The 12,337-nt window shown below is 34.9% G+C and overlaps 1 protein-coding gene across 1 annotated transcript in view; it reads right to left on the bottom strand.

Moving 5' to 3' along the window:
• PHLPP1 (PH domain and leucine rich repeat protein phosphatase 1) overlaps positions 1-12,337 on the bottom strand; it is a 294,885-nt gene that overhangs the window by 139,243 nt on the left and 143,305 nt on the right. The window contains 1 exon segment of the mRNA XM_074202041.1: positions 10,293-10,418. Coding sequence (XP_074058142.1) covers positions 10,293-10,418 — 126 coding nt within the window.

Below are 12,337 nucleotides of genomic sequence, written 5' to 3'. Positions count from 1 at the left end.
TTGGGATGTCAGAAAATAGCTCAATCTCTTGGTTCTAAACCCTGGTTCTGAGCATTGAGGCTCCCATAGGCAGCTTTGGCAAAGGAAGGACTTCATTGAGACAAGGCTTGGGAGACAGCTTTAGGGAGATTGAGATATGCAGAGTACAAGCAAGGAGGAATAGACAGGCTCTATCTCCTGATTCCCTTCAATGAAGCAGCCTTCTGCTGTGTGAGAGGTAAAGGAAAGAGGAAAAAATGGATAGAAACTACAGGATGTTAACACCTTCTGCTCTCCTTGTCAGCTGTCATGACCAGTGCTATGAAAAGGGCATGTGCAAGGTAGGTTCTAGTAACACTTGCAGAATTCCTTCCCCAAAACACTTCACATCAAGACAATTCTCTTTTACTCAGGGGGTAACAGTCTAGTTGACTCTCCAATGACTGAGATTAAAACATAGAAAAAAATCTTTATCCTGGCTTTTAAGGTCTTTTACACTCTGATTCCAACCCTTCTGGACTTTCCAGACTAATAGTACCCTCTTTCCCACCAATTCAAATCTCAATATTTATTTTCTACTGCATTCCTTTATGCATTCTACATTCCTATCAAATTGTCTATCCCCCCGCCCTCCACTGCATTCTGGCCTCTCCCACTTGTTTCTGTTTGTGTGTTATTTAGTTGTTTCAATCTTGCCCAGCTCTTCTGGAGTTTTCTTGGCAGAGATACTAGAGTAGCTTGCCATTTCCTTCCCCATTTCATTTATAGATAAGGAAACTGAGGCAAACTGGCTAGCTGACTTGTTGCCCTGTCTCTCAGAAGCCTTGCTGACACCTCTTCCTCACAACTAGTCATAATTTCTCAATTCAATTCAGCAAGCATTTTTAAAGAACTACTACAATATTTTCCAGGCACTATGTTAACTTTGAAAAGTATAAAGAAAAGAAAGGAACAATCCCTGATCTTGAGGCAGTTTCCCAAATTATTCCTTTTCTGGAGACCCTTTTCTGGTCTTTCTCCTCTTTGTCATTTTATACTCCTATTTAATATTTTTCCATGTATTTTTAGATTCCTACTAAATATTGTCCCTTACAGAAAAGTATCCCCCCACCCACCACGAGCAGGGGGCTTACTACATTTCAGGCCAATGACACATATCAGGACCAAAACTTCTATGATCACGCTATTGTTTTTACACATAGAATTTGAAAGTTGAAATAAATGAAATTGGAATTGAAATGAAAACTATCTCAGGAATTTATATACTAAGATTTTAGCAATACTATTCACTGCAACAAAAACAGAAAAAGGAATAGAAATATGAGGAATAAGTGAGTAGAAACAAACAGGGTTAGCCTGGAGTGATTATGCTGAGGAAATTAGATAGGATATTTCCAAAGTAAAAGTATTCTGAATGGTTTCAGTTTTTAAGATTACAAATAAGCTAAAAATTTAGAGTAAATCAAACTATTTAAATAACAGCCTACATTCAAAACCAGATTTTAAGGTTCAGTATCTTATATACTGCACATAATACTATTACAATACTATTTTCGGAAGTTTCACTTTAACATTCTCATTATTCAAACACACAAAGGAGTTGTGGTTTCTTTAGTTTGTGAACTCCCTCCACAAAAAGTAAAGGACAACTCATGTATGATTTAGCACTGACAACTGAAGCATTAAGAGGCGAAGGGATTTGTTAGTAAGGGGTCACAGTAAGGATCTGAACCCATTCTTCTGATCCGAAAACAGCATTCTCTCTGTGTTAACAAGGAAGTCAATAACTTTATTGATCACATTTTGGAAATAGATAAAATTTACCTGTGAGAGCAGTTTAGTAAGTTATTTAGAGAAAAGCAGTATGGTGCAATGAAAAGACCATCAGATCTGGAATCACAAGACTGGTTTCAAATCCCAGCTTTGCTACCTATTTTGTTCTTCAGTCTTTTCAGTTGTATCTGATTCTCCATGGCCCTATTTTAGGTGTTCTTCATTTGGGGGGGGGGGGATTTTTTGTTGTTTTTCTAAGAAAATTGGATTAATGGATTTGCCCAAGGTCACACAGCTAAGTAAGTATTAAATGTCTAAAGGAGAATTTGAACTCAGGTCCTTCTGACTCCAGGGTTGGTTCTTTATCCACTGTGCTACCTAACTGACCCTTATTTGACGTATCCTTTTTTTTAGTTTTTTTTTTTGTAAGGCAAACGGGGTTAAGTGGTTTGCCCAAGGCCACACAGCTAAGTAATTATTAAGTGTCTGAGACAGGAGTTGAACCCAGGTACTCCCGACTCCAGGGCTGGTGCTTTATCCACTACGCCACCTAGCCACCCCCATATTTGAGGTATTCTTAACAAAGATACTGGAAGGATTTTTTCATTTCATTATCCAGATGAGAAAACTACAGAAAACAGGTTAAATGACTTGCACAGAGTCACACAGCTGTTAAAATAACAGGTCAGATTTGAATCATTTTAAGAAAAAAAATTTTAGTCTCTTATTTGCTTAGCAGTTTTTGTCAATCTGGATTGTCCTTCCCCACCCCCTCCAAATTATTACCTATAAAACTGAGCAAATCACTGAGGCTTCAGTTTTTCCATCTATGAAATAAGACAGTTTGTCAAAATAAGCCTCAATGTCCTGCTTCTGGTGCTCTATCCATGATCTTATAATCTTGCTTACTTCATACTAACAAGTAAACATTCACTAAATTGCAAAGATAAATGCTAACATCTGGCACCATGTTTAAGTAGAATTTGGCAAATAAAGAAATAATATTAACATCCTCCATCCAACTTCAGTATTTTCCAGTCTTTACAACACTGTTCAAATAAATACTTACTCTGACAGTATAGACTGACTATTTCTTTCCTGGGATATGAGAGCTATTTTCTGAAGTTGCTGAAAATAAACTGCTTAAAATTTTGAATATAATTACTCAAAGTACATACACAAAATTTTCCAAATTATTCTAATTTCTACCGTGCTGAACTGACAACACAGAGATTTCTCCTTTGGCTAAGGATATTTATTCTATGACAGTAGAATAATCCCTATCTGACTCTGACTCTCTCTCTCTCTCTCTCTCTCTCTCTCTCCGCCCCGCCCCCCTTGGTCTGCATCCTTGACCTAGTAATAGCCCTATGAAATAACTAAAATAAAAAAAATGAAGTTTAAATGTCAACAAAAAGCTTTGAACCCCTTAGCAGAATGTAGTTCAAAATATTTTACAAAATGAATTCTCATCATTATGAGTCAAATTGGTAGAGCAGCAGGCTGTAGAGGAGGCCCAAGTCCTGAGCTACCAATTCAATCATAATCAACTAATCTTTTAAAGACTACCACGTTCAGGATGACATAAACTACAAAGCAAGGACTCACTTAGAATGACTAAACTACTAAGCAATTAAGAAGCAAAAATTTTTCCCCCAAAGATGAATGATAGTAATTTTAAAAAGATTCCTTCAAGCTACAGCTAAAGACATATGTCTAAAGGCCAAAAATTTTAAGTCTACTACAGTATATCTAATTAAAGCATGAAATCAAACTAGTAAAACCCTTATTTGAAATCAGATTGTAAGTTTCTTTAAGGTCAAGGATTATTTTTGTTTTTATTTGTATTTATCATTTCAATACTTAGTATACTGCCTGGAACACAGCACACAGGTACTTAATATATGTTTATTAATTGATTGCTTGACCTAAAATTGATGCAGTATATACTGTCCATCCAAGGGCAAAAGTTCAACTTCACATTACTCTGTAACTGTCCTTGTCATTAAAAAGCATTTAGCCCAGATTCACTATTGTTAATTCAACATAAAATGCCTTCATCCTTCCTGCACTACATAAATCTAGGACAAAGCCATCACAATGAATATCACTGCAACACAAAATTCACTAGAGTGAAAGCATTTCCAAGTCAGTGACTCAGAAAAATACTTGGTTGGAAATGCTGCAATGAAAGGAAAGGAGATGTTAACTGGGCTGTACAAGAAATGAACCAAGGGTCTGGGCTCCTCTGCAGCCTGCTCTACTTCAACTAGTAGAATAGGTTCTAAGCTCCTAGATAGAGCTGCAATTATACCCTTTACAGAGGCTGAATGCCAACCTAAAGGAATCAAGTTCATTTCAGCAAAAATTTATCAAGTGCCTAGCATGTGCAAGGTAGTACAATGATCATATTGCTCTAATCCCTTTAAGTCATTCAATAGCTTAAAGTCAAGAGAGTGAATTTTGAGAAATATGTTGAATTTATTCACAATTTCAATACTTATGTTTTTTTCATTTCTGAGACAGGATTCACAGACCAAAAACTGATATGGTCTCCTTTATTATTCCTAACCATTCCAGAACAGCTCGGACTGATAAATGCTCTCTAATTGACAGAAATACTATACAATAATAAATCTAGAGTTCAAGGGGGCTTCAAAGGCCATTGAGTCCAATCTCCTCCTTTTACAGATGAAGAACCTGAAGCCCACAGAGATTAGGTTATTACCCAAGGTCAAACAGATAGTGAGCATCAGAGGCAAGATTTGAATCCATCTAGGTAGGTAAAAACTATAGGAGTAAAGATACTAAATCAACTGCTTAATCTTGTTTATTTGAATTGTCATATATATTTCTCACAAAAACTGAAAAAAACTGAAATACACTCCCCATTTCTACACATCTTGAAACCTAGTTAAACTGTAAGTTGCATGTTTTAAAATGAGACAATCGTGTCTCAATGGTGACTAATATTTCTAAATTAAAGATTTTAGCAGAATATGGGGGAGGTGGAAATATGAAAATAAGATTTTGAAAGATAGTTTCTTTGATGTTAAAACAACATATCTAAAATGAATATTTCTGAAAAAGTAGGTCACTGAGCTCAACAACCAGAAGGGCACAATACTATAATGTGACTCCTCTGAGCTGCCAGAATCTTTTCAATTGTAATTATTCTACTGTTCCCTATTATCTAATAACCAATAGTTTCCCTTAGCTATCTGCATTGTCAAACCTATTTTTTTAAAGGTTTGAAAATTAAATCATAGAATCATCTTTTTTTTTTGACCAAGAAGGGTCTCCTCAGTCTAGTCCAATTCTCTGAGTTTCACAAATGAAACTAAGGAACAGAGATTTATGAGGGGGAAAAATTATTTTTATGGGTTATGAAACTACAAAAACTGAATACATGAAACTATAAAAAGCACTAAGGAATAATAATTGATGTGTTATTGGAAAATTAACAGGCTCAAAATAAGTAATAAAGCTCCATTAATTGGAAGCTGGGGGAGTGGATACAATAACAGAGTAGATTACAGTGATAACTTATGATCATTTGTAGTAAAGGGCCTAGTTGAGAAAGGTCAAAGTCAAAGAACAAGCTAAGTAATACAAACTAATACACTAAGAAAAGCATATATGACATCGAGGTTAAGATCTTTTCAATTAAAACTACTGGTGCCCCAGAGGCAAAGAAGAAAAGTTATACTTCACCTATAAACTGGGTACTTGGTGATAAATTATAATTGTCTGATCAAAGACAACAAGAAATATCATGGGATATCATCTCATATCATAGTAGTCATGACAAATGCTTGAGTCAAATGTTCAAGGTGAAAATAACTTACAGTTTATTAACTTTATCATTACAGATAAAGGAGTGAGAAAAACTTGACATAGATTAAATAGTTTGATTAAACCAACATATATTTGAATATTCAGTTGTTTCAATGCAAAGTGGGACAAAAAATAACTTTAAAAATATTGTTCAGGAACTACAAATCCCCATGCCTGAATTGATTTCCTACTGCTATGGGAGTCATTCTCAAGCCATCTGTCTACACAGCAAGACGACTGACCTGTTCAGAGTAAAACTAAAAGTTAATACACAAACTGCAGAAAGCATTAAAAAAAAAAAGACATTGCAAGCAATTAAAGCAACTTATTCAAACAAAATGATTACAACAAAAGATTAGGAAGAGGAATAGATCCAAACACCTATAATTAGTATTTCTCACTTAAGTTTGACCATTATAAAGAGATCATAATAGCCTAGAAACCAGTTTGACCAACAAGCATTTTTTCACTTTGTCAAGTATAGAAACAGAGCAGCTGAAAACAACACAGATTCAGGATATGTATAACTACATTTATAAAATCTTCTTCAAGAACAATGCTGCTCATCTTACCTTGTATCAGTACATCTAATTCTTTCTGCTTCTCTATATACTCATCATATCCATCATTTCTTACAACAAAGAAATATTCCATTACATTCATGTACCACAACTGGTTTAAGTATTTCTCACTCAATAAGCATCTTTTTTTCCAGTTTTTTAATACAAAAAGTGCTGCTATAAATAATTTTAGTGTCTAAAGAAACTTTTTTATAAAACATCAAAGATCTCTTGGGTTACATTATCTAACAATTTCACCTATCAGTCAAAAGTATGGACATTTCAATTATTTTATCTAAATAATTCTAAATTACATATAAATGTATATTATACATCTTCATAATATGAAAGTACCATGCAAATACATTTTAATTATATTAAATGTATATTACATTACAGATGCTATTAAATGCAGGTACATGTTATATTATGCATATTATATGTACACATACATATAAGGTACATGTACATAAATGTATATTTGCCAGGGAGGAAGCAGTTGAAGAAATCAGGAAAAACTAATTAGAAAAATGTGCTTAAGTTGCATCTTGAAGGAAGTGAAGGATTATGTAAGGTGGAGGTAAAGGGAGAGTGAATACTAGATATGGAGGATGTACAATTCAAAGACAAAAAGGAGATGGGAAGGCAATGCATTAGAAACAGAGAGATAATCAGTTAAGATTGGACAGTTATATAGGAGATAGGTTGTAAAGGGCATTAAAAAAAGAGGCTATCATATATGATTTTAGAGACAAGAAGGAACTATTGGAGTTTAAATGAGTAAGGGAGTAATTTCCTACTGTTTATAGGAGTCATTCTCCATGTGTTCAGATAAAATCATTTTGGTTGCTATTAGGAGTAAAAAGAAACCTGAGTAAGGGATACTAATTAAGAAAACATTGCAATCATACAGGGAAGAGATGACAAGGATTTAGGTGAAGGTAGTTAGCTGAATAAACAGAGAAAAGGTTTACTGTGGAGGCAGAGAGGGCATGCATCAGCAATCGAATGGCAATAATCTCTTACCTAGCTTCTTTCTATGATTGCAGAATTTAGGTGTACAATAAACAGGAAAACGCAAATGAAACAAGTTCTCCATAGAAGTTAAACATCAATGATGGTCCCACAAAACAGATTTTAATGAAGTATGTTTCTCATCTCATAGTACTGGCTGGTTTTGCCTAAATGCATCTTTTTTTAGAAGGGCCTGGGGTTCATCTCTGTGGTCTCAGATAAATGTTTTGAGCTACAGCAGAACTAATATTAAGTCTGGTACCAAGATGGCAAATCCCTGGAAGTGGTGGAGGGTCACCAAGTTGCCTAAGGAAGAGAGGTGAAAACCTCCATGCTGAGTAACAGTACATTAAGGCCAGTGAGTGGTCACTGTACTTCTGGACTGGGTAATATAGGGAAATGTCAACTAAGCACTTTCCATGTTATTTTTGATAACATTAATTTCTGAAGCAATTGGCATTATTATTCACAATACATAGGTGAGGAAACTGAGGTTTGGAAGGGACTCACAGGTAGTGAGTAATTGAGACATAATTCAAACTCAAGTCATACTAATCCCAAATCCATAATTCTGTCTCTATACAATTATATATCAGTATACTATATAGTCAAATGAAATTAAAATATCTGGGGGGAAATTGCATTCTACTTGTAGTTAAAACTTAGGAGGATAAACAGAAAAAGACTAAAAGTTGCCTCTTAGCTAGCCACACACTTTGGGATTTTTCAAAAACATCCTTTAGTTGGGTTTGGTTTTTCTTTTTGTTATTCTAGAGGAAGTTGACCTGGTCCTTGAAAAATCAGAGATCCAATTTAGCATTCCACACTCTGGTTGCTTTCCTTTTGAATTGTATCAACAAAATGATTTGTTCTTCAGACATTCTGGGGTTGGGGCAATCCATTCTGTGAATATTTGTTTTCTTTTTAGGGAGAAGATTACTATTTTCCTGGTAAACATAAACTTGGCAATATTTTACCATAACTTTAAAATACTTTTCATATAATAAAGTACAGTTTATAGTACGTAGGGAAGTTGAACAGAGAAGACTCATTAAATAAAAAATATACACCCTTCCACTCTCTTGCGTTTCCCCAAAATGAATGACAACTAAAGAGATAAGTCACAAAATTGGAAGGTCTCCTGAAAGGAAAAAGGGCATTTTTCAATCCTGGTCAATCTTTGAAGCAGGATCTTTCTCTAGTCTTTGTACCCTTTTTCAAACTAGTATATAAATAAAATACAGATATAGTAGGACATAACTTCCTTGGTCTATTCCCCCTTTATTAATCATAATGACTTCCCAAATGTCGGAGGGGTTTTGTTAACTAAGGGGAAGAGAATGACAATTTAGCCCAGATACCGTATTTATTCACCTATTTCCCTTGCCTCTCAACTAAGAAGAAATTTTTTTCACCCACCCTCTCTCCCTCCCTCCCATGATATCACCTAGGAAGGATGCTGTGGTTACTAAGTTCAGGCAAAAGACAAGTTTTGAATGCTTACTAGAAAAGCTGAAAATAATGCGGGATGTAAAAATAAAAAAGAATAATACTGGAAAACCAGACTGAAGATAGGCTAGGTTAGCCTATTAAAAGTAATTCACTGACACCATCTCTCTGTTCCTCTCTCCAACAAAATGAATTCACAAAGTGATTTTCTGTTATTTCAACTTGAATGATTAGACACTTAAATGTTTTTAAATGAAGCTGAGAGAGAAATCCCAGAGTTACTTCTTTCTAGGTGGTTATCATCTTATTCTCCTCCTTTGAGTGCTCACTAGCCCTTCTTTTTCAAGATTTATTTAGAGGTCTAAGATCTAGGAACCAAAACCTGGATTTCTCTATAATTCTAATAAAGCAAATAAAAGTCTAATACTCAAATGTATGTGTCCAAATTATGGCTACTAGCTAGCATGTCACCCTCCATTTTGTCCAAAAAAGGATAAAATGGGGCAGGTGGTCTGAATCTGTGGTCCTAATTCCATCCTGCTAGTAAAAATATTACTTTAAGCTGGCAATCAAAATTTTCATATCCCTCAAAATATGTTTGTATATCTATGCTCCTTGTCTCTTCTCGTGGGATGATTTCTCTTTGATAGTAGAAGTCAACCCTTTCCATATGCTGTTTACAGTACAAATAAAAAGGTTTTCCTGCTGCTGACTGGGCACTGGCCCTAACATCCACCTCTTAATCATGAGTGTGGCCATGAGAATGGCAGAGACAGAATTCACTGGAATTAAAAAAAAATCTTGACCAGATAATTGGGGCCATCTCAGTCATCCTGTTTCATATCTGATCATTGGACCCAGATGGCTCTGAAGAAGAATGTAAGGCTGGTGATTTAGTACAAGCACTCCTCACTGAAACCCAATTCCATTGCTTGTCATGGCATCACCACCCTGATTGTCATGGTCTTCTTTAACAAAGAAGGGCAAACATCATTAGATTAAAAGGAAAAAACCACCCTTTCACATAAAGTATTTAAAGTACCTGAATTCATTTTATGGATGTTGCGAAGCAAAAAAAAAAAATTACAATAAACATTTTCCCCCTATATATAAAATGTGAATTCAAAAGGCTATGATTTCATCTTGACTCTGAACAGCTATTTCATCTAATCAATGGTATGAAAAGAGGAGAGCTGGAAAAGTAAATTATTTGTAAGGTAGAGAACTAAGGTGAGAAGGAGGAAATCTCATACTCCATTTAAAATCAATCCAATATTTTATAGGAAATCAGTCAGAATTAGATTTTTAGAGAGAGGCTTTTAAAACAGATATTCTGATTCAGTCTTAACCAAGGACAACCACTTAAGTCTTCTCAATTACATTATCCTTATTTATCTATAACCTGAGAATAGCAATGCCAACCCATCCATTAGGTACTTGGAAGAATAAGCTCTTAATCACAAACCTGGCAAGCATAAGATACAAACAACAAACTGAGGCTATCGCCAACATTTAGTTCAGAAAAAAACTTCAGAATTGTTAACCACTGGCATTATTTAAACAAATCCATGTGTGTTACTCTGATTTTGGACTGGGAAGGTGATTTAAGAGTAGGGTTATAACTAGCCACTCTAGAGTCTAAACAAAACTTTTGGCTGGGGGGGGGAGGTAATTGCTTACCTTGGATACTTGTCGAAGCCACCTTAAATACTCTGTAAAAGTATCAAAACAAATGTAATAGGTTTGGCTCTGAGGTCCAGAGGAACTGAAGGCTAAACAGTGCTGGTGCTTCTTTACTTCTTCAACCTAGAAGAAAAAGCAAGGTAGATTAGGAATAAAGATATGACTCACAGTTGGAACCTATATTTAACAAGAAATCCAGAAACTTAAGAGTTGTAAAGGATGGCTGTCCTTAGCACTATGGATGGACCCCTTCTATGGAGGCTTTTGGAAGGACAAGGACAAAATTCTCAAAGAATGAAAAGGCACAGATGGAATGGAATGATCAAGATCTATCTTTAAAAAAAAAATTCACTTACCTATAATATTTGTTAAATTGAATTAAAGTTCTGTAAGTGATTTCCATTTCTTCTATCCTTGTAAATGACTCAGGTTAGCAAAAAAGATTTGCTGGGGGTCAGGTTCTTTTCCATGGAGTTTTCCTATCGCTGATGAAATGCTCTTCCTCTTTTTTTCTGCATGGAACACTACCTTTCCGTGTCCTCCCCTTCTATCCACTAAGTCCTGGGGTTCTCACTTCCTCTTAACGGAATATTCTTTAATGTTATACTGATTAACACTAGGTGTTTTTTAATTGTATACATACCAAGAATCCTTCCAAATATTTTAAATACATATTTCTACAAAGAGCAGCTAAATAGTACAGTGTTTAAAAGTGCCAAGCCTGGTGTCAAGAAGATCTGAGTTCAAAATCTGACCTCAAGGCACTTAAAAGATGTGTGACCCTGCAAGGCCCTTAATCCTATTTGCCTCAAGTTTCCTCATCTATAAAATGAACTGGAGAAGAAAATGGCAAATCTCTTCAGTATCTCCCAGGAAGACACCAAACAGAATCACAAAGAGTTGAACATGACTGAAAAAAGACTGAACAATCAATTTTTTTACAAACTCCTGAATTTAAAAATCTATGCCCTCTATAATATAAAAATATTGTAATAAGTCAGGTTTTCAAGTGGGCATTTATTAGGAAAACATTAAAAAGCAAAAAATAAAAAAAGTAACAAATGTTTCAAAAAAGTCAAAAATCTACGAATGTCTTAATTGAAGAGAATTTGAAAGGAGAAACTGAAAATGCTCTAAGGAAAAATGAATTTATACTGAATAAATGTTTATCAACCTTATGAAACATTTACTGACTACAGTTTAGCTAAATATTAGTTCTATTAAGATTTTATCTAGTACCTGTCAGTGGCCAAAGTAGACAAAGAATGTACACCTCACCAGGGAGAATGTCAAAACCACAGTAGTACATCCTAATGAATACAGGTGGCTTGACAGAAGAATAAGTTTATCCCAAACCATGGTTTGAGATTTCTTCTTTTATGTGGGAGGAGGCAAAACCATATCCTCTTGTTTTAGGATTCAGTCCAAAGTACAGTTAAAGGGAAATGGAAAGCGACTTTGAAAAACTACACTGCAAAAACTGAACTGTGCCTGCTACCCCCCACCCCAATCAACTCAAATAACTGGCTTTTAGAAGACTGAGACTTAATCACTAAAAAGCTTACCTAGAACAGGTCTTACAAGGTCTGCCAAAGGGAAAAAAAGGAAGTTATTAACTCCCAGTTCATTCAATTATGGAAGACCACACAATAGTAAGCCCTAGCATATTACGTGACTGAAATTGCATTTCTCCAAATGTATTTAACACATACACTAATTGTGGTCTATGCTGATGTCTAACTTTATATACAAGAGAAAAAATTGACTTTTTTTTTAAACCCGGCAGAATGTCAAACACAGAATTTAAATTTTTATTAACAAGTTCTGTTTCTTCTAATATTGCTAATTAGGTTCACAAAAATCTATCTAAAGATACCTGGTTCCTAGAGTAGTACCCACTTAAAAACCTTTAGCTACATAATTATACATTGAGGAAAGAGGACTGGTTTCAAGAGTGAGGATACAAAAAAGTTTAAATTGATCCAATAAATGTCCTCATTTTGAAGCTAAGTATGAACTGGGTTAGGATCAAAATCTCCAAG

Source organism: Macrotis lagotis, chromosome X (assembly GCF_037893015.1).
Source record: "Macrotis lagotis isolate mMagLag1 chromosome X, bilby.v1.9.chrom.fasta, whole genome shotgun sequence".
Lineage (NCBI taxonomy): Eukaryota > Metazoa > Chordata > Mammalia > Peramelemorphia > Peramelidae > Macrotis > Macrotis lagotis.
The sequence above is the reverse complement of the archived record's forward strand: the minus strand, read 5'-3'. Positions and strand labels throughout refer to the sequence as shown.